The following is a 23,741-nucleotide window of genomic DNA, read 5'->3' as shown; positions in this document are numbered from 1 at the left end:
GTAGTTCTTTTTCCATTGGTATTTTCCTCTCCTATGTCTTCCTTTTACTAACGCCATCCACCTTTATTTATTTATTTTTGACCTTCCTCTTCTCGGTATTGGATAAGGTCACCGTTGTGTGTGTGTGTGTGTGTGTGTGTGTGTGTGTGTGTGTGTGTGTGTGTGTGTCCTTCTTGTGGTCAATTTTACAGGTCTTTTCCATTGGTATTTTCCTCTCCTATGTCTTCCTTTTACTAACGCCATCCACCTTTATTTATTTATTTTTGACCTTCCTCTTTTCGGTATTAAGTAAGGTCACCGTTGTGTGTGTCTCCTTCTTGTGGTCAATTTTGCAGGTCTTTTCCATTGGTATTTTCCTCTCCTATGTCGTCCTTTTACTAACGCCATCCACATTTATTTATTTTTATTTTTGACCTTCCTCTTGTCGGTGTTTGATAAGGTCACCGTTGTTTGTGTGTGTGTCTCCTTCTTGTGGTTAATTTTGCAGGTCTTTTCCATTGGTATTTTCCTCTCCTATGTCTTCCTTTTTATCATTCATCTCTTCCTCAGCAGTGCATACGGATAAGCGAACAGAGGTCCCAGTCGTTCAGTGTTGGTATTTCGTACTATTTTTCCTCCGACATCCTACCTCCAACCTCTGATCTCAGCCAGTACCGCCGACACGACGCCTATAGCAGACACGTTTGTTTACGTTGATCTCCAGCTCCAGCAACAATGGCCGACCTCTTCAAGACGACGGGCTTCTATTCGAGAAGAACTGTCGCCGCAGCACTGTTACTTCTTCACTGCAATGAACTTAAAGCCAAGAAAAGAGGCGTGTGTGGAGGCGGCAGTGGTTAGCAAGGAGAGAACAGTTTGGGGTTGTTAATGTTAAGAGGTCAACTGACAACTTATGTTGTTCTATTATAAAGTTTTGTTTTTGTTACTTTTTTTCTTATTCATAATCCTTATTTTATTGCAAGTTATGCAAGAAATAAAATCACTATGGCAAACTATTTTGTTTTCTCAACAATTTACATAGAATGTCATTTTACTTCGAATTTTCCTCCAGCATATCAGATTCCTTCCCGAAAGCTGCGGGCTGCAAATCTGCTCCAACAGTTGGCGGAAAAAGTGCTGGAGGTGGGCGGTACCGCCGATTAATTGGAGATTGAAGGAAAAATAGCCCAGTGTGATAGCCCCTTTTAAGCCTCTTCATGTATTATTTCTTCCTCCCTCGTCTCGTGTTTGCTTGCTAAGATCTTGGAAATAACCGGTTTGCTATTAAGTCTCCTCCTCTCGCGCCCGCCGCTGCTCACTCCACATTCTTGATTTGCGCATAGTGGTGTTCTGTATCCACGGCCGCCACCACTGGGCTAAAGACGTGAGGAGCCATCCTAATGAGGCGTTTCTGATCCCAGGACATCCATGCAGCCATTCTCTTTACACGAGCGTTGGTATTTGAGCAGTCGTAGCCTAGGTTACCCGTACTGGTTGTGGTTGGATAATGACCTAAGTACTGCGAAAATCATAATTGCTTCTGCTCTAATGACGCTAGTTACAAGTATTTAGGTATTTAATGATGAGAGAGAGAGAGAGAGAGAGAGAGAGAGAGAGAGAGAGAGAGAGAGAGAGAGAGAGAGAGAGAAAGGAAAGGGAAAAAAAAAAGTGAAAGCAAGTCCGCCCTGCACAACGTTCACGAGGCAGTGGAGGGTCGTGGTCCGTGGACGTGTGCCACACAAACGCTTCAGTGCCAGTCTATGAGCCCTCACCGACCCTCCGCCGCAAAAGATCATGAAAATAACACTGGCAGGCGTCACTTGTCACGTGGACGCGCTGCTCACGGCGGGAGAGTGACGTGGGAGGGGGATGGGGGAGAGTGGCTGAGAGACCTTGGAGTTTGCAGAAGAAGCCGAGGAGGGATCGATATTGTTACGAGTAAAACCAAACAAGAGAGTAATCACAGGAGTCCGCGGCCCTCCTTCCAGGCACTCCGGTGGGGGAAGGCGGAGGGGGATTACGGCTGATGCGTCCCAGACATGCACGACCTCCTGAGATCACCTGACTAGATCGATTTCATGTTGGAAAGAAAACCATCCTCCCCCTCCTCCTCCTCCTCCTTCTCCAGTACAGATGCTTTGGTATGTCTGTGGTGGCTGTTGTTTTGCGCTCTCATGTTTTCATTCACAACACTTAAGTATTTCACACGCTGCGCGACGGCGTGCCTCAGGAATGACAATAACCTGGGGGAGGGCACGCCATGCCAGCCTCAGTTATGTGTGTGTGTGTGTGTGTATGGGTAGGTGGGTGGGTGGGTGCGTGTGAATGTGCACGTATGTAGTACCAGCTCCTCCACTCTTCCCGTCGTCACTAACACCAGCGACATCGGTGCCCATCACTCACCGCTAAACACGTAACATTTGATGTCCATACCTCATACACTCAACGTCCCCACGAGCCGTCACCACCCCGAATGTTAATTTCTGGGAAAGATACTCTCCAGCATCATTACGTACACGTGTTTTCAGTGATCCCCTTCACGTGGGTAGAGATCCATACATTTGTCTTCTGGGTGAACGGTCACTGCCCTACCCCAAAGCGATAAACAGTGGCGTTCCGCAGGATTCTGTCCTGTTTCCCACTATCTTTGTTTTGTTATATTGTTTCTAGTGTTCTATTGATCTTAAAAAAAAAGTTATATCCACTCTTATGCCGATAACACTACTTTGCATTACTATATTCCTTTTTCAACAAAAGACCTTCACAGAAAGATTTATACAACTGAAGCCTGAATGTTATAAAGAATGCTTAATCTCTAACCTTGCTAATATTCCTGAATGGTGGAGTAGGATCTTGGTGTCCTTCAATGCCTCAGTAATTCATTTCTCCACCGGACAGCTCGGCACAACCTTCCAGACATCCATCTCTATTCTTCGACAACAACCAGTTGTCCCCTTTAGTTTCTAGAAAGTGTTCTGATGCATTCCCCAGTTACATCTCGTACCGATTCGCTATTTCGTTTGTTTGCAACACGCCGGCTGGCTCTGCACGGTGAAGACTTATGCTTACGTTAAAACCCTCAGTTCCAGAGGCCTTAGAAGAGTGAAAATTTCTAATCTTGAGATTACCGGTTAACGCACACTGCCTCATCTCTGTCCTCCGCCAACATTATGCAAGGTCAGGTCAATGAGAGGAAATCCACCAGCTACCAAGGATCGAGTTAATGGCTCACGGGTGGATTAATGATAGCATATGCGAACAACTATGTTTTCCTTTCATTTCTAAGAAATAAACTCATTTCGAGGTCAGAGTAATGCGACTCAGACGTGTATATTCATTCTTTTGAATACTTTTAAGTTTGGATGCTTGAAAATTGGTCAACAATACATTTACTGCATTTACTTGAGAAGAGTCTACTACTTATGTTCAGCATTGCTTTACCCAGGCAAGAGACACCTGCCAGGCAGATTCTATCACGAGCGTCAGCGGGCAGTGAGTCGTCACCTGGCGGGAAGCGGCACATCAGCCCCGCTAAGGAGGAAGGCCGTACGCCACGTCCTGCACCACTGGCCTAATCACCCTACACACCAAGCACCATTTGTCTTCCACTACACACGTTCCACGGCCTCTGTCCCAACACGGGGCAGTCAGCTATGTCATAATTCGTGACCATCACCGGCGCCTGTCACCATTCACGTATTAGCCATGCAAACAGTGTCTCATCTACTAAATGTAAAATATCGTCTAATAAATTACGCATTTTCGATATAAGTATTATTCATTTCATAAAAATGTTGCAGTGGCTAGAGTGACAGTGATTCCCAACCCTTTTTTTTCAGGCGACCCCAACCATGCACCTCTAGACATGACCGCGACCCCACTAGTTTAGTTGTATTTGTGTTTTTATGATATAATAACGCCATGTTTGATATTTTGAGGTCTTGGCGACCCCAGGAAAAACGTTTGACGACCCCACTTGAGGTCGCGACCCCAGGGTTGGGAAAGGGGGGGGGGGGGGGCTAGACTAATCTACCCTAAACATCGTGCTAAACATTGTGCCTAAACATTGTGCTTAAGGGAGATTCATGAAGCCACGTTTAAGCTCTGTAGCAGACCTTCAGACCCGGGGCATGCACGTGTTGGCCCACGTCTTACCCGCACAGTAAACTTTTAGCATGGTATTAAAAAAGAAAAGAAATATTAATGTTGATATTTCTAATATCAAACAACTAAGGAAATAAGTACAAATGAGTAATTTTATTCTTAAATTTGAGGAGTGTGAAACTTTTTCTTGAGGGTCACTATCCCCACTAAAAAAAAAAAAAAAAAAAAAAAAAAATCGTAAGTCCTGGTGATCCCTTGGTCTGTAAACACGTTTAATGTTGCTGTCACGTCGCGTTACCGAGCCACGGTGGTCCAGGGCAGGATCGAAAGAGTAGTACTCATTTGATCCTGGTCCAGGGCAGAGGAACAACATCCCGCCTTCGGTCCTGAATATGTAACTCGAGATTCCAGGTTAACGCGCGGCAATGGCGTATGCCCCAACTTTACCTAAAGACTGCGATTTCCTATCTCATGTAGGTGTTAAGCATAATGCCTCCGTGGCTCCTTTCCTTCGGCTTCCTACGTTACCACACCACACTGCACAGTGCATGCCACCCTGCCGCTAATAAAGGTTCCAAGACGCACCGCTACACAGTCGGCAAATATATATTTAGAAACGTGTGCCAAGTCGGACTGAATAAAAAAAAATTTAAAAAATCGATGATAAACTTGTAAAACGTATGTGAATACATTTATATTCCATAAGCACATTCTTGACAACAATATTCATGGTTCTAGCACAACAGCAGGAAGAAAGCACACACGCATCTTAATAGCGCATGACAGCACACGCTCTGAGTACAAGTGACAACAGCCTCGGAGACACAAGCAAAACAGTGTGTGTGTGTGTGTGTGTGTGTGTGTGAACACTTCATTGTGGAAGACACGGGGTTTGGTTGGAGCCCCCTTCAGATGGCAGCACCAGTCTTTGGTCTTGGTCATGGACTGCGCGTCAAAATGGCGTCTATCGTCTTGCAAGCAGTCTCTAGTAACAAACAGGGACTACACACTTTACACAGCCCCCTCATCAACACCGAGGAAGAAGACGCAACACTTGCCAGCAGCAACACGACCCCGCCAAGGACCAACAGTACCGGTACATAACCTACAGGGATAGTTACTTAAGGCCGGGTCACACGAGCGTTTATTTCGGCAATTTTATCATCGATTTTGAGAATTTTTCCATCGGCGGCACCGGCAACTCTAAAACACGGGTTCTCTTCTCGATATGGACGGAGACGAACATGCGCGTCAAGTATTCCCGATACTGAGAACACTTTGATAGAAACATGGCTTCACCTCATACATTAATAAGACCATATTGAAGTAATTGAGGTGGTATTTGCATAAAAGAGGCAATAAATCATATCTAAAAGCATGGCATACCTATGTGGTGCCGTGGAAAAGACAGTCCTAGACTTCTCAGCTGTGTGTGTACACAACGTTTGAACGCTCCACTCTCGCTGCCGCCTCCTCCTGCTCCTAATGGCATTTACAAAACATATGTGGAGTCGAAACTCTGAGGCCTTACTCCTAGAGCTTGTAAGGGAGAAGAGGCTTCTGTGGGACCCAAAGGATTCTATGTACCACAAGACAAAGCTCAGACAGGAGGCCTTCAAATCTGTTGCGGAAGCACTGAAAGTGGAATTCCGTGAACTGAGCCAGCTAAATGGAGGCAAGAAGTGCTTTATTATATTCATATGTTACCAATAAACAGACCCGGTGCGACTGCAGGTGATAAGTTATAGATATGGCAGTTGTGATGCTGGAAAAAATGTGTGTAGAGAAAGAATTTATGTGTAGAGCAAAGTAGGTAATGATCAAAAATTGCCAGCATTACGCCAGCTAGTACGTCCTCTTCTTCCATCACGAACACCAGGCCAGCTGATCGCCGCTTTGTTTATGGACTTTTTATACTAGTACGGTTCGGCCCAGCGCCGAAATATTACAGCCCGCCAAACTAAACCTTTTTCGGCTAGCATCGTGTGACCACACCGGAGGCAAAATCACCGGCGTGAAAAAGTACCGGCGTCAAAAATTGCCGAAATAAACGCTCGTGTGACCCGGCCTTTACTCAGCCCAAGCACTGCCTTCCCAAGTCAAGCACTCAAAAGCCCACCTGCAGAAGTCAAGCCAGCTCAGCAGGATGTAGCCCTTCTCCGGAGGCACATCACCCACAAAGTTTCTACCAAGCTGCATCTTTGAGGTTTTAGAATTCGTGGTTCCCTGGCCTATGCTAGAAGATAAACGAGTATTCTGCAAATAAGTTGTATAATTATTTGCCAAAAAAGTGTATTTAACATTCGAGAAAAATGTAACCTTATACCACAGTGTTATTTTGACGCAATACCTGGAGCAGATCATAGATGGCGTCGCTTGCAACTGCATCCAAATAACGAGCCCCATCTCCTGTATATAGTTACCTTGGGGCAGACAGAGGACCAGATGGTGATAAAAAATTAAAGCATTTGCCGTAGTAGGAAGGGGTACACTAACAGTTGGCAGAGAGAGGTGGAGAACGTTTGGAAAGGCCTTTGTCCTGCAGAAGACTAGAAAATTATGATGATAATGATTTTTTTTCACAACAATACTTACTGTATAACTCAATGAACTTGTGAAGTAATTTAGACAATGCTTGAGATAAACTATTATCCAAAAATCTGAAACAAGAGTGTTTCATTAAGTTCATGCAAAAGGATTGAAAAAACTGCACGAGACCTCTTCCAGTACACGGCACGGGGATGTTTATTATTGAGGGGATGGTGAACATGGAGGTAGGATGGAAAAGCTGTGCAGCAACAGCAGCCTGCAACACGCCAAGACGCTCCCCTAGGGTCACGGGTGATCGATCACCTTTGCCTCGACAGGTAACGTTTATGCTTTCCATCTTTTACCTGTCTACGATCCCAACCAATGACAGGTATTCTTACACTGCTCGCACTCACAACTATTTTCCCTAAAATCTTAAAACCCATGCGACACCCTGATGCGAGTTTGTTTTTCCTCCAACCAAATATGAACACGAATTTACGACGATAATGATTAAAACACTTTTAATGTACCGAAACAAGAGCAGGAATAAAATAAGGGCACATAAAACAATGTCAAAACAATAAGATATAAATATCATTCTCTAAGGCCGTTTCTAGCAAAGCTTTGCGGCCCCCCAAGCAATCCTCCTCGACCCCCAAGGGAGTCGCTACCCACTGGTTGGGAACCCTTGCTCCAGAGCCGCTACCCCGAGGCACAAGGGCAGTGTGATATCAAGGTTACCATAGTTTACCTCCCCTAGGATTACCTACTAATTGCTGGCCAGCCCGAAAGGGAGGATAAACGGTTGAGTGAGCTAGGCGCCAACTGTTCCGGGTAGAGGTCAAACCCGGACCCGCGAATTCGTAGCAAGGCGGGATAATCATTGCACCACGAAAGAACCGTAACAATCTATGGCATGCTGCATCTCCGCGACAAAGCCTAGTAAGATATTTATCCTTTCCTGCGACGTGGTTAGTAATCAGATGGGTATATGAGGAATCTCCGATGGAAGAAAGCCTGAGGAAGAAGAGGCACTGGCAGAGTAGTTGCGCACTGAACTAGTGTTACAGTGTACGCGGGGTTAAGTTCGACCCATCGACGAGTGATCATTTCCATAATCCCCTGAGTGGACGAAGATAACCCACATATTGCCCATGAACCCACGCGACTTTCGTAAAACTGAGTCATGAGGGCAGCATGGCCAGACAGAGAGAAATACCGCGTCGCCATTAGAGTCCTCAACGTCTGTAACCTGCCGCTGCATTGGGATTTCACGGTTAAACCTGGATTTTCCGATGCATCCTAGTGTAAAGGTGTATGAAAACCGTCGGCAATATTTTTTTTGCTTGCCAGGAGTCCCCGAAGCGAGATTTCAAATATATATTGACCTGTCTTTTACTGATCCTAAGGGGGTAGAGGGTAGGGATGTTTTACGACAAGAGAACGCACCTTACGCTCCGGCAAAACCAGTAAGTACTTCAGAAGGTCTTCATGGTAGTCGTCTTACCACACGAAAATAAATTAGAAAATCTTGGGTTCGAGTAGGAATCCATTACTGGTTAAGGATAACAGTTTGCCCAGAAAAGATGAGTTACGTTGATCTAACTTATTGTCACTAACATGCCAAAAACACACTTCTATTTACATACAGAGAGAGAGAGAGAGAGAGAGAGAGAGAGAGAGAGAGAGAGAGAGGTAGTAGTAATATATAAACACTCACCAATAGTCTTCACGATGTCAAAGTCGTGCAGGGAGTACTGCCTGGGGGAGGCGACGCCGTTCGCTGCCGCGGTGGGCACCTCCTGCGCGCCCACCCGCCGCCGCCCACCCGCACGCCCACTAGACATGACGACCACTTGCTTCCTGGTCCTCGCCGCTCGGGTCCCCGCTCCAAGCCCCACCTGGCACTACAGTACTACCTTGGCGATGCTGTGGGCTGGGAAAACGTCCGAGTTCTCAAGGTCATTTACGGGAAGTTGCTGAGGTGCCGCTTCAGCCTTCTTTTTTGCTTGTATTGCACCCCGATGCTTCAACGTCCCTGCTGCAAGGTCATCCCCGACGTAGCCTTGGTGCGGAAGGGTAATGCAGTGTTCCTGTCTGATCAAACAACACCAAGAATGTCTAGGCAGGGATGAACTTACAGATTTTGGTGAACATTAAGAATCTGCCTCGGACTTGCCGTCTTAAAATCATGTCTGCCTTTTGATCACATCCCGCGAGACCACGATCATATCAGTTCACATCGATGTTGTAAGTGTGCCGCCTCCTCGGTGCCTCCTCGCCCTTCCTACACAGCGTGGGTGACGTGTCCAGGGTCAGTATTCTCACACGCTTCCACCTCTCATGTCACCTATGTATTAGTGAAAAGGAGGTTAATCGGGTTCTCATGAGTGTCTTTTCACATTAATGGTACAGAAGAAGGGTCACAGTACCACTAGGGCCATTAAACTCTCCCTAGAAATGCCTCACACACCCACGAAAGCCTTGTCAAAAAATGTGTACTTGGGTGCCGAAAGGTTTGACAAGATGGGGCCAGCAAGTTCCGTTAGGCGTCTCACATTTGACACCTGAGACAGACCCGGGCGCGGTACAGGAACTATAACTTGCAGGTGCACACGACGGACAGAAGGCGGCCACACTCCCTCACCCCTGGTAATGTCAACGATCTTACGGTATCCCAAACTGCGGGGAACGTTCACGGCCTTTACAAACATGCGGATTTCATTGCGCGATTACATGGTTCTTCCAACGACCATACTTTAAGAACAATCAGGATCTCAGTTTTATGGGAAGCGAGGTAACTTTTTGCTAGGTAGCAGTGGCAGGCTCACCCCTCACTGACGTGGTGGCGATTACTGACAGAGAAGTGACTTTCCAGCTGGTCCCTCGCTCGTTGCCACTCCTCGCCTCACTCACGGGTGCCATCTTTTCATTTTCCGCTGGTATGTTATATGACAACTTTTTACGGTAGTACATCCCTATACCATTTAATTTTCGCTCAATTCCTTTGGTTGTTCATCTGGCCCGTCTTCCCGTCAGCGTGACAGACATGCTAGATTTGATTTCTTATTATCCATCGCCATTACAATATCTTTAAGCTTTGTCTGTTCTCTTCCATGATGTTCGCTGCCTGTCTCCATTACACTTTGAGCGCGTCATACATTTTTTTTCTCTAAACCTTTTATGAAGTGCCAAATTTTCGGACCACATTGTTACGACTGTTCAGGTACTGCTAGTAAAGGTAATTTTACACCTTTCTTCTCGGGGAGAATGACAGGCTAGCTGCTATTTATAATGCTAGTACGCTCACCAAAAGCCTCCATCCCAATGGTTCCCATCATATTTCCGATTTATTTTTGTGGGTTGGATGCACTGATTTTTCTTCCTATATGTTTATATCTCTATTCTGATTGATAGTTTATTGTTGCAAGTAAAACAACACAGGAGAAGGGAGGAGCATGCCTCCCTTTTCCTTTGTTTTATCTCTATTCTGAAGTGTTTTGTTCCCCATCATCACGTGTTGTTCTCGCAACTGATTATTCATTCAGTAATTTTCCTCAGAATAACTAAGCATAACTATGTCATCTAAGTATCTTAAGATGTTGAGCCCTCCACCTCCACAGCCCACAAAGCTGTTTATCCTCCCTTTTGGGCTGGTGGATAAAATGAATTACCTGTGGAAAGTTGGGGAAGGTAAACTAGCTATGGTAACACAGATGTAACACTTGCCTTGTGTCCTCAACGACTACGAGACGGAGATGAGCACCGATCGAGGCAACTCACAATTTTGTCTGTGTCCAAAGGGTGGGCAGGGTGTTCGTCCCCTGGGTATAAGCCCCTACATATATATATATATATATATATATATATATATATATATATATATATATATATATATATATATTTAAAAGACATAGAGGCATCTTTGCCATACCGAGTTCTGCCCAGTGTTTGCTAGGTGGTGCTGGGAAAGCTATTAAACACGTCTATCAAAAAAATGGAAAATGTATGAGATGTGCAAGTAACCAGCAGTAATTATAGTTAATTTCTGGTTACTGAAGAAAAGGAAAATACTTGTATATTTGGAGATGTGACATAGTATCAAATCAAGCATTCCACAATAAGCTCTGTAATTTTCATCTCTCTAAACATGAGTAGATGAAAGTGAAATATATGACTGTTGCCTCTTTATTTTGTTTTATAGTACATGATGATTACTCTTCCTTTTATAAATGAGAAATTCTTAAAAAGCCTTAAGCTTCTAAATTAAAAAGATATACCAAGAGCCTTATAATGAGGTATCACATAACTTGAATTTCCTCGGTGGACTTCACTATCCCTGCTCAGCTCACGAGTGTGAGTGTACAGTTACGACTCAGTGACTCATATTTAAAAATAGACATGATCTGCTATTGTGTATGATAACTATCAAGAAAAAATGTACATGTCAAATAAAATAGTGAGCATGCATATTTGGTGCATGAATTTCACATTTAATAAAAGCATTCATATAGAATGTTTCCCATATGGTAAAATAGTGCAAAATTAAGAATATTTTTATATCTTACAATAATGTCTTTACAACAAGATGATTTTTCATATTACTTATAATAGCCAGAAGATAAGAACCAATTGCATGTAAAAGCATCAAAGCTCTGTCAAATCATTTTAAGAATATTCTGAAACTAGAATTTGCCATATTTTCACTATTCATGAAGCACATGTAAGAAGTTTTATTTTATTTTATATTCCTTTCCCCTTTGAGTTAACTTTAAGATAACTGGCTGCTAATCTTCAGACACCAAAGTTTTTCTGTTGAATCTGTAAAGACCACAATTTGATAATTATCACAGTTTGTTTCATCATTGTACAATGTTCAGCTTAGTTTAAACAATATGGAATACTTTCTGGGATACTTTATGTAAGGATTCTAAAGGAAATTATAAATGTAACTCAAATCAATCATGAATCATATTTAACAAAAAAATCTACTATTGTTTCACTATATGTTTTGAACAATGAAGAACAATTATCTACATATTCTGAAAATATGTTTAAGAGTGCATGACTAGTCTTTCTCTTTAAAACATGGCTTCACTGTCATCTTTTCATGTTTCCTGCACATGTTATCATACAATATTAATAACACTTACATAAGAGAAAATGCTTATGCCAGAAAAATGCTTACATTTATTTTCACCTTGAATCATACATTTTCAACATATCTTAAATTATTGCTGCTTCAATAAAAAGTAATAAGTATACAAGTGTATATCTTCAGAAATATCTATTATTTTTAGTGTTACTGTAGTGGCCATAATATTTATCTCCTCTTATCAGTATTTTGCCTTTGCTTGGTCATAAACCATAATGTAAAGAAAGTCCTTTTTATGACACAAATTCTGCCCAAAATTGTCACTCGTCTCTAAATACGTTGACATTATCTTGTCCGTAACAGTTTGTTTGATGGTACAAAATGTCTCATCATGCTTACTCACTAACTCTATACATCTTTCCAATTCAGTGAATTTATAACTATCATGTGCAAAGATGTAAACATGCATTTATAGAACACACACACACACACACACAGATACCACGCATACACAAAACTCAAGTTTTGTCACATAAAAACTTCTTACACTCTCACCCTGCAATACAAAAGTGGATTAACATGACGCTGAGGGTGATATGAAAATTTATATTAAGTGTAATAATAAATAATCATATAGAGTGGTTCTCATTTGCTATGTGAAGCAATTTCATAAATAAAACTTTTAGTAGTAGTAATAAAAAAAAAATAATAATAAAAAAATGGAGAGGAGTCTTGATGCTCGTCACTTCAAAGCACATAAGTTGTGGGCAGGCAGAAATACAGAAAAAGAAAAGTTGTTCCAGAGTTTACCAGCTAATGGGATGAAAGAATGAAGATGCTGGTTAACTCTTACATTAGGGATTTGGATACCATAGGGAAGAGAAGAGTATAGTCATGTGCATATATATATATATATATATATATATATATATATATATATATATATATATATAATATATATATATATATATATATATATATATATATATATATATATATATATATATATATATATATATATATATATATATATACACACACACACACAAACATACACACACACACACATATTAAACTCTCAGTTATCAGCATTTATTTTGTAATATCACAGAAACATTTATGACCTTCAAGGATGCAGATTATAAATCTTATCCGTAAGCTTTACACAGTGAGGACACATCTCATGAACTTATGGCGCATTATGGAAACTGCATTAATCCATTGGAAAAATCTACTGCCCTGGCTTCTATTTTGAAGGTCCGGGTTTGATCCACAGCACTCAGTGGTGTTCATTACGGGATATATTTTTCATATTTGGTTATTATGGAGTTATGGTTTGGTATCAAGCAGTCTGTTTGTAACTTATGCTTTCCTACATGTTCTTGTCTGATAACTGTTAGGGTTCCGCAAGATATCTGAAGATAGTTTTCTACACTTCTGATTTCATCTTCAATATTTGATGCCTAAGAACAGAATTATCCAGCTCTTCAAATTTGGGCTCAACCATAACCTTCCTTGATGTGTGATAACACCCACTACAGGGTGACGTCACACATGGGAACAACGGGAAAGTGGTGGAACTCTGGATGTGAGTACCTTACCTCTTAATATTTACCATTTCCAAAGAGCATAAACATCATAGAATGAATATGAAGTATTACTCCATCAATTGGTTATCAGATGCTCAGCTGAGAGGTGTGTGGTAACATTATCACTTTTGTAGCAATCAATTGGTTCTTCCAGCAATGACTCACTCTCCTATTGAGTATGTCAGGGAGGAAAGTGAAGCAGAAAAGTCTGTTTTGAAGCAGCAAACAGCCAGCCAATCAAGAGGTGTAAATCTGTGATGTCACCCCTTGACCAAAATATGCCTACAACCTTGATAAGCCATAAACTGATTTGCCCCATAATCCAAGCATTGTTAATTTTCGTAAAAAATTCTTGTTCCTTCCCCAATGAGAGGATCTTTTTGGCATTCTTGAAAAATTGTAGGGACACGAGATAAACAATACACAGCTGCAGCCTGGCCTGTGACAAATTTATAAACTGCACTAATAACACACAGGCATGCCTGGACACACACACACACACACACACACACACACATACAAATGAAAATTAAAACTAAAGGTGTAAGAAAGATTTAAGTTTATATACCAAATATAAAGGTCATTGTGTTTAAAAGCAGATTTGACAACAATCTTTTCTTTACCTGTAAAATAAAAAAAAATGTATGTTTTGAATTTTACCACTTTCAATAGTAGTTTATAATTGCATAACATGTGCTTTTGTGCCTCATCTTTGTCTGCTTTAGCATTTGCCATACCTTAATGGGGATGTTCTTAGGGCAACATTTTCACAACTGCAATAAGAGATAAAGCTTGGACACTAGCTATTTTTTTCTGCAATTCCTTTGTTTCTTGGTGATGATTAGTCTTCTCCAAGCTTTTCTATTTCTTCAATGTTACTGTAGTCCAATTTAATTATTTTGTTATCTGAAAAAGCAAATGGATAGAATATTAGACAGAGAATATATAGTAAAGGCCAGATTTGGGATACTTATAGGTAAAAAGAGTGGGCAGACACATTTTGGAAGGGATGTGTGTGTGAAGTTGTGTTGGGGAGGTGTAGAATACAGAGATCTTATGCAAGCTACAATAAAGCACAGTGAACTCCTATAGCCATATAAAAATAAAAAGATGATGATATTCCCTAGTCATACAATCAGTATCCCAACCTGTCATGGGAGAGACTGGACTCTGATCACCAATCTGGATGATTTGCTCCAGATGAAAGCAATGTGAGGGGACTGCTTGACAATTCATATTTTTCCATCTTGTTTGAGAAGTTCAAAATATGTTGGAGTATTAAAGTATTGTTTTTCTGAGATATGCATGTCAAATGATGTCTGTCAGATCACAGACGGAGAAAAATGTTTGGATTTAACAAGGTATGATAATATTTACAAATTTACCTTATAATCATTATTTACACAAAAAAAAAGGGAGCTACCAAAAACATTGAGTGAACTCTATACAGTATATATGATGTACTTAACTGTTTTACCTAATGTATGCTAAACCATTACTATATTATTAATGACCCAATAACTTACTGAAATGCTGCTCAATTTCCCTCAGCAGACGAAGATCTTCCCTGCCATCAACAATATTAATAGCATTGCCAGTCTTGCCAAAGCGACCAGTGCGACCAATGCGGTGGAGGTAAGTGTCACAATCAGCCCTGCTGGTGCCGTACAGTCGTGGAAGGTCATAGTTGACTACAAGATTGACCTGGAATAAAAAAGAAATAAATAGAAGGCACAAGAATGACGCTATCTTAAGGGGCATATTTAACGGGTCATACCTACTTTGGACAACTGCTACCATGTACTTACTGAGTCCACATCAATTCCTCGAGCCAGAACATTAGTGCAAATAAGGACTCTCTCAGCTCCTTCTCGGAAACGAAGAAGCACCTGCACTCGTTCATCAGGAGTCAGGTCACCTGAAAAGTGTAATAAAAGACCATAAGTTTAAATTGGACCCAGATCAATCAGTTCCAAAATATATATCAATAGCTACTCCACTGTTACTACCATATCATTACTTTTCTCTGACTCATGCCTCTGCCTTATAAAAAACATGAAGAAATCTCTGATAGTAGGGTCTTCTCAGATTTATAAATTTAATACACAGAGCAGTAGATGTGAGACAGCTTCTCACATAACTGCACTGGCTCCTGATGATACCACTATGAGAGCATAGTTCACTTCATGACCTGAATAGATTTAGGTCTATACCAAAGTTCAATAATAAAAATAAGAAAATAACTTAGTTTCCAAGATAAATATGTGCACTTAAGCACTACAGATACCCTAAAGGACTTTCTGAAACTTGCTTTCTCTTTTGGATGTTCTGCATGTATATACTTTGATTATACTTTATGATGAGTTTTAATTTTTTGAAAAAAAATACATACTACATTAGAGTTTTCAAACATACCTGTTAACAGGGCAACTTGGTTTCCATCTTCTTTTAGCCTATTTGCCAACCAAACAGCATTGGCTTTTGTGTGACAAAAGAACATGGCACTACCAACCGGGATGGAGAAAATGTTGCTAATGGCTTGGTATTTCTCTTCTTCACTGTTACACTCCACATACATCTGAAAGATGCAGGTTATCAGTTTTTACCCAATACATATATGGCTATGTCTATAAGCTGAATATCTTATTCCTATTAAACATTATCCATCATTATCAGAGAAATGCTCTTGATACGCAGTTGAAACATTTCTCCAATAGAGGAAGAATATGGTAATATGACTGTGTGTGTGTAAACTATTACATTAAAGTTGTAGGGCTGCTACTAGGTGTCTTTACATTAGAATGATAAATAATCATCAAACTGTTATACCTTATCTTGATGACTAATTATGAAAATAACAATTGGATGTACAGCAGGGTTGCCTAATGTGTGTGATTGTAGTTTGTAAGTGTAAGGAGGGTCTTACAATATATTTAAGCCTTCAAGTCTGCAAATGGAATTCATATTATGCAATTTACGATTCAAAGAAAAGCAAAAAATTATATTTCTGTATTATATGCTCGTCACCTCTCCAAACATGCAACTGGCTGTCCTGAAAATGCTCCCCCTCCCTGCTGGCCTGCCATGGTTGTTTCATTGGGTTTTCAGTATTGGCCATATTATCATCTCTTGAGGTCATTACTTCTGCATACGGCATAACAGAAGTACATACATATATTTTACTCAACAAAGCACAGGCTAGGGACATGTATGCATTCCTCAGGCCCCATTCCTCTTAAAAGGATATTCAGTTATAAGAACTCAAATTTAATATAAAGTAATCAGACATAAAACAGGAAATTCAGAGGGATTTTTGGCTGTTGGTAATTTGTAGTTAAATTAAAAAAGCTGAAATGTAGCAACTACTGCAAAATTTTAATTACTCAAGTTAACTGGAGTTTTTTTCTCTTCTTCCCATTTCAAATCAATCTTAACTTCCTCCATGGCCTTTTCTCCCTCCCCAAAAAACTACAAGTTAGATTTGAAAAGTGAAAAAGATGGAAATTCATAATATAAACCTATTCCTCTATTGCATCTCCCTGCAGAGGGAGCACTTATCAGAACAAAATTAAAATATTACAATTGCTCTCAGCACCCGACCCTCATACCTGTCTAATGTTTTCTAGGGTTTCCTCTTCCCTGCGTAGGCGGAGAGTAACAGGGTTTGTGATGATGGCATGTGCAAATTTCACAACTTCATCATCATATGTGGCTGAAAACAACATCATCTGACAACTTTCCGGCAGCTGCTTGTGAATTCGCACAGACTGATCCTGCAACAGAGAGAAATTACAATGCAATAATCATCCTGTTTAAAGCCCCCCTATTAAGCAGCATTTTCAGAAAAGAAAAAAAAAAGATAGTCTTTTTATGGGCTAAATAGATGTTATTTCACAAAGTAATTATCTTATTTTATTTATTTATCAGCTGAAGAAGCTGATTTATATCCTTAGGTTGATTTTCAATAAGCTAATATCTTTTTTTGCACTCACTAAATCCATAAACTAAATACATGTGGAGTAGTTGACAACTTAATCCAAAGAAAACTCTGCCAAAGTCAGTGTTGGACAAGTTTGCTTAGATTAGAAGACTTAACCTTTATATTGCCATTCTGTTTTTGTTTTTAAGAGCTTCAGTGTTATCAATATTGAGTAAAAAATGTGAGACACTGAGGAGGAAATGGAAATTACATTAAATAAAAATAAACTTTTAAGTCCTTACAGCCAAGAGGATGAAAATATTATGACAGCTATCAACTAAGGTTTTAGCATCCTCTTTTTACATTCATCTCTTCTTGGACACAGCAGCAGCAACAACAATATCAAAATAATAATATTAATAATAACTAAGTCATGACAATCTACCTGGTGGCCTTGGGTGGCAATCATCACATCAGCTTCATCCAGGACAAACACTTTGCAGGTTCGCAGGTCAAGGCACCGGTACTTAGCAACCCAATCCACAACCTTGCCTGGTGTTCCTATAACAATGTGCTCCGTAACTCTCTGCCCACGTGGAACTGAAAATAAAAAAATAAAATAAAAATATGAGACAAAACAATCATTAAATAGAAAATAATCATAAAAAAATAATAATTAAGAGAAACAAATGATTTAGGCATGGAAATCTAGAACTGCTATGCTGCAAAATACCTATCTATCTATCTATAGTTCTGATGCACTGGTCCCTCTAATGCATGGCAGAAGTCTCCAGTCCTCCCTGTTCATACACTCCCTCTTCCCAACATTCACACACCCTCCCACCTCTATCCTTCAAATTTTCCTTAATCCTGTTGATCTACCTTGCTAATGGTCTTCCTGCCACAAGTAAGGAAGACCACATTATTATATGATTTTTCTGTGTGTGTGTATAACGAATGTCTCTACTGTCAATATCCTGCAATCCCTTTATACATAGAAATTGATTTTTCAACAAAATTATTAAGGGAACACATAAATATTGAAAATTAATTGGTATAAAATAAGTATACCTTTACACATCACCCTTACCCATATCTCCCTTCACAGCAGAACGAATGGTGATGTCTGTGCAGTATTTGCCCATCATTCTGACACACTCCACTGTTTGCAAGGCCAGTTCCATTGTTGGAGACAAAATAAGACCCTGAGAATGAAATAGTTATATTAGCATGTAGGCAAATGTTTCAGAAGGTAAATATTGTGAAAACCTAGTCATCTGCTTAGCTGTACAAACAGTGTGCAACAGCCATAAGACACCCTCAGGTCAAGAGTTGGTAGGGCTGATAGGTTATTACAATTATCAAATATCTTTTTGTTGAACTTTTCTTTCCTCTATATTAATACTATTTTGGGGCAGCTCACCTACCAGTCTGACCTCATTTCAAAGTTGGTCTGTCTTGCTTAAGTGAAACAATCTAATCCAACAGGTACAAGATCAAGTATTATTGATCACTGGGATTGATAAATGTTGAAAAGAAAAAAGAAAAATGCTAGGGTGAACCTCTAATATCAACACATCAGTCTCAGTACTCCATTATTTTTTTCTAATGTCTAGGTCCTGATGGTTGGCAAGCCTGAGTGACATTTAATAAATGACATTGGTACAACTGTCCTCTTTAATTTGCAGTATTACTACTACTGCTACTAGAAGAACGCAATACTACTACTACCACATGTAGAGGAAGTTTTGATTCTAATTTATATATAAAAAATATAAAAAAAACTATAAAAAATTATGAGATCAGAATAGTGATGCAGGTGAAGCAGGATCCTAAGTTTTTTTTCCGACTATACAGAACAAAAGCCCAGGATAATATTGGACCATTTAGATCAGCGGATGGCAGTCCATTCAACGACAAAGACACTAGCATAGCATTGAACGAGTACTTCTTGTCAGTATTTACCCATGAAGATACACTGTCATTATCTGAAGCTGATCATGGGGAGGGAAGAAGAAATGTTATGTGATGTCAGTATAATCAAACAGGCAGAGAGCGAACTCAGAGGATCAATAAGGATGAGATTTGAAGCAAAAGGTAAGTGAAGAAGCATTCTGTCAGAAGCTGAAGGTATAAAAACTGACCAAGATACAATGGAATGATTACCTGAGTACATTTTTTACTAGGATCAATGCGACTTAGCATGGCCAAGCTGAATGCTGCTGTCTTGCCCGTTCCTGATTGTGATTGTGCAATCATGTTCATAGGTCTGTGGAGTCAAAGTAAAAATAATTAATGTAATTAATACCTAAATGCAAAGCTTTCCACGGGGAGGGAAAAAAAAAGCAGTTCATTTCCTGTATGTCACAACTAGGTACTACAGGCACAAACATTCATCATTCATGCATGTAAACACACACACACACACACACACACACACACACACACACACTTTCTTTCACATATGAATATGAATACTTACGGTTCAGCCAAGAGTGTTGGAAGGGATACTTCTTGAATCTTAGAAGGGAGTCTAAATCCCATTTCATAAATTCCCTGAAGAAGTTCTTTACGAAGATCCAAAGCTTCAAAACTCTTTACACTGTGTAGTGGATTCTTAGGGTCTGCTCGTAATATCTCAACTTTGTTTTTAGTTTGAACAATGCCTTTCCTCATGACCTTCCTCAGCATGGAAAGCTCAGCTGGAGTAACATTTTCTTCAGATGTTTCAGATTTTTCAGATGTTTCAGGTTTTTGAGGTGTTTCTGTAGGCTCAGGTTTACTTTCTTCCTTTGCATCTGCATCTTTGGGCTCTTCTTTTTCTTCAGTCTTCTGAAGTTTTAAATCATCAACCTGTGGAAATAGTGAAACTTCATATCAGAAATACTGTTCCTATAAAATTTGTTGCACACCAAGTAGGCCTAGAAACAAAGCCTCCTGCCTCCACTCCTCTCAGGACTATGAAGCCCCTTGATTGGTGAGAAATCTTTTATATTTCCCTAAATCTTTATACATACTTAAAATTTTCAGTCATCAAAGCAATAAACATCACCCCAAGGAAATCCCAATTCAGTACTATAGCAAGTAGATATGATTGGGGTACACTGGGGTAAAAAGACATTCAAATAAAAACTGAAGGAACAGTCTTCTGGGAAAAAAGAGTATCTATGTTGTGGCTCGCAAATAGACTTTAGGACATTTTTTACTGAACTGTGAAGAGTATGCTGAAATAAGGTAAAAACCAAAGTTTCAAGCAAATACATAAAATTAAAGCAATGATTATACATTAGCAAATATATGTGTTTCATATATTATCACTTGAAGGATATTAAAAAAAGAATTATATCACAAAAATTGGTGCTATTTTAGTATGCGGTCTACAGCAATGTTTGTAGTCTACCCCAGTATGTAGGCACTAAGTGAGGTGCTACTTTAGTGTGCGGTCTACAGCAATGTTTGTAGTCTACCCCAGTATGTAGGCACTAAGTGAGGTGCCACTTTAGTGTGCGGTCTACAGCAATGTTTGTAGTCTACCCCAGTATGTAGGCACTAAGTGAGGTGCCACTTTAGTGTGCGGTCTACAGCAATGTTTGTAGTCTACCCCAGTATGTAGGCACCAAGTGTGGTGCTACTTTTCTGAAGACCTTACCCTGACCAAAGTTAATGACCTGACTACAGTCCAGGTGAGAGTACGTACTGTTTAGCATTGTTCTATGGTTAGGTATTTTTTACTTTGATATGCTATTTAGGATATTTTATTGTTATGTTTTGATGATTTTCATTGGTGTCATATAATAATAAAGCCTTTAAGCAGCACTATTCAGTTTGTTTTTCGTTATCCTGCAGTATAAGGTTCTTGTAATGAGGTAGACTGCACGCTGAATTGTAAATATAATGGTAGACCACAAGCTAAAGTAGAAACGGCCGTTAGACCGCATACTAAAGTAGCACCCAAAAATCTAAAGCAGATTAAAATCACCAGGATTAGAAGACACAAGACCTATTAACCCTTTCCATCCATGATGCAGACGTCGGCATCACAGTATGGAAAGGGTCAAGAGGAAATGGAAGAGGATTAATCCTCTTCTAAACCTCTCAATCCTCCTCTAAATTCCTCTTAATCATCTTTCATTTCTTCTTAAGAGGTTTAAAAGAGGACTAACGGTGACGCCGTCGGACGCCCATCGGACGCCGACATCGGCATCTTCGGAGTGAGGGGGTTAACAATTCTTAACTGCAAGTGGGAGCCATAACAACTGCAATCCCTACTACTGCTCTGCAATGGGGCTCATTAGGTGATCATTGGGGTAAAACAACACCTCTTTAACTGCCTGCCACATGAAATCTGGGACGTAACCAGGATACCCAAAATCTCACCATAACACCCTCCTTGAAGTCACCCAAAGGATAGAAACTGGTGAGGGCCCTGGAACCAGCTGCACTAATAACAAGCAGTAAACCAAAGTAACGTCCAATGGAGTAAGAAGGCATTTTAAGGTTTGTTGGGGCATCAGTGGGATGAAATGACATGCCCAGCAGAATCCAGCCCTAACTCTTGCCATCCCTTCCCTTTTTTTTTTTTATCTTCTTACCCACCTTCTTTCCTAACATATACATTTTTTTCCCTTCCCTTTTTTTCTCTTCTCACCCCCTTCTTTCCTTACATATACATTTCTTTCCCTTCCCTTTTTTTCTCTTCTCACCCCCTTCTTTCCTTACATATACATTTCTTTCCCTTCTCTTGTCCAAATATGAATATGTATACACCGCGAATGTGTTACCAAACTTTCCTTAGTAAGATATATAAGGAAAACTCAATTAATGTCACTAAAAGAAACCATATAGGCCTACGCAACCGTTCGAAAATTACCTTATTGGAGCCATATCAATTTCTCAAGGCAGATTAAATATATAACGTGTAGGGGATGAAAATATACGCCTCCATGACCAACCCGGACCCTTAAAGAAAAAAAAAATGACCTCCGAAGTATATAGTTAACACACGTCTGCCTCCATACTCACCTTCACCACTAAGTCCTTGGTTTCCTGGTCCTCCGCAGCCTTGGCCCAGTCGTCTCCCATTGTGGTCAGGTCTCTGGAAGCTGGCAGAGGTATAAAACAAACTCGTCGATGGATTATAAGTCACAAACACACAGAAAAGAGACACAAACAGGAGCTCGCTGCGCCTCGTCTCCACCAATGTTTGGGTCACCACGCCGAGTACCATTTACATTTATATTCCCTTTCCTTCCCTTCTTTTCTGCCCTGTTATCATCTCCTGAGGTCATTGCTTCTGCCTAAGATATAATAAAAGTACATACCTACATATATCATACCCAGCAATATAAACTTTCAATCAATCAGGACAGGATAGGAACACGTAGGCCTATATAATTTATGTGCATTCCCCAGGCTCCTTCTCATTTAATTCCTTCTTTTTTTCTCACATTTATATTTTTCTTTTCCCTTCCCTTCCCTTCCCATCCTTTCCTGTCCCTTCCCTTCTTTTCTTTCCTTTCCTTACATATATATTTCCTTCCCTTCCTATCCCCTCGCCTTCCTTTCTTTTGTCTTCTCTTCCCATTCTTTCCTATTTTTTTTATATTCCCTTATCTTCCCTTCCCTTCCTTTCTTTTCTATTATCATATATGTAAATGTTTAATAAGCAGTGATATTGTGTTACTTTTTCAAACCGTAATGATCTAAAACTATACCCCATAAAAAATGTAAATATTAGGCTATAGGTATTTTTATATAGTAGTTATATATGTAGTTTACGGATCCTCAAAATTAGTAAATTATTCGCCGATGGAGCCATACTCAATATCCCCATGGCACTAAATGCTGAATTAGTTTTCTCTTTTTTTTCCCCAAACACAAACAACTGCTGTCGCTGCCCGGCGTCTTCGCGTACGATAACTCCTCATAAAATACGATAAACTAATCTTGAAATGTAGATTTATGCTTTCAACTCGCAAGAAAACATCAATAATTAACGGTTTTAGTGACAGATTTAAGTGGATATTGTTTCCACGTGTTTGTTAGACAGCTTTGGGTCAGAGATCGGTAAATAGAAATAAGAAATAAATATAGCTTCGTACTAAAGGCTCGTCACTCGTCAGACGCCCTGTTTTTCCTTGTATGTCTCCACGGGGCAGTCGGTGAGGTTTTGTATTTCTTTTGGGAGGTATTTAGATATCTTAGCTGGAAATGCTGAAGCTGAGGTACACATTCTTAAACATTTCAGCGCCCCAACACATATTTGACAGGGCTTTCTCCGGAGTCGTGGGCATTTCCAAAGATAGTTTAATGAGAATGGTGGTGGTTTGATGATTCTTTTGTACCAAGGAGATTATTATAGTCTCCTTGTTCTTTAACCTATGTATTATAATAAAAAGTGAGGGGAGTACGACAATCAGGTGCCGCCCCCTCCCCGATTCCCGCCGTGCGCCCGTGCGCCGCAGTGAGGTCCAGCGGTGCCAGATTATCGTATTTACCACATTGTATATATCGTTTCTTACAC

General features: G+C 40.2%; 2 protein-coding genes across 3 annotated transcripts in view; both read right to left on the bottom strand.

The window, feature by feature from the left end:
• LOC127009280 (cAMP-dependent protein kinase catalytic subunit 3-like) overlaps positions 1 to 9,478 on the bottom strand; it is a 46,415-nt gene extending 36,937 nt beyond the window's left edge. The window contains exons 1-2 of one of the 2 annotated variants that reach the window (XM_050882222.1): positions 9,374 to 9,470; positions 8,336 to 8,965 (exon numbers count right to left, since the gene is read on the bottom strand). In XM_050882222.1, the coding sequence (XP_050738179.1) occupies positions 8,336 to 8,462 (127 nt within the window). In that variant the 5' untranslated portion in view covers positions 8,463 to 8,965; positions 9,374 to 9,470. Of the gene's footprint in view, positions 1 to 8,335 lie in introns of both variants that reach the window. The other variant, XM_050882221.1, reaches the window with a different exon arrangement.
• Positions 9,479 to 13,843: 4,365 nt separating this feature from the next.
• LOC127009278 (DEAD-box helicase Dbp80-like) lies at positions 13,844 to 22,456 on the bottom strand. Its single transcript, XM_050882215.1, has 10 exons — positions 22,241 to 22,456; positions 19,701 to 20,071; positions 19,385 to 19,487; positions 18,309 to 18,423; positions 17,664 to 17,818; positions 16,908 to 17,072; positions 15,715 to 15,877; positions 15,108 to 15,217; positions 14,826 to 15,003; positions 13,844 to 14,205 (listed from the first exon to the last, which is right to left on the bottom strand). The coding sequence occupies exons 1-10, from the start codon at positions 22,298 to 22,300 to the stop codon at positions 14,141 to 14,143; spliced, it is 1,485 nt and encodes a 494-aa protein (XP_050738172.1). The 5' UTR covers positions 22,301 to 22,456; the 3' UTR covers positions 13,844 to 14,140.
• Between the last annotated feature and the right edge of the window lie 1,285 nt (positions 22,457 to 23,741).

The sequence above is a fragment of the Eriocheir sinensis genome, chromosome 40 (genome assembly GCF_024679095.1).
Source record: "Eriocheir sinensis breed Jianghai 21 chromosome 40, ASM2467909v1, whole genome shotgun sequence".
In the NCBI taxonomy this organism is placed as follows: Eukaryota; Metazoa; Arthropoda; class Malacostraca; order Decapoda; family Varunidae; genus Eriocheir; species Eriocheir sinensis.
The sequence above is the reverse complement of the archived record's forward strand: the minus strand, read 5'-3'. Positions and strand labels throughout refer to the sequence as shown.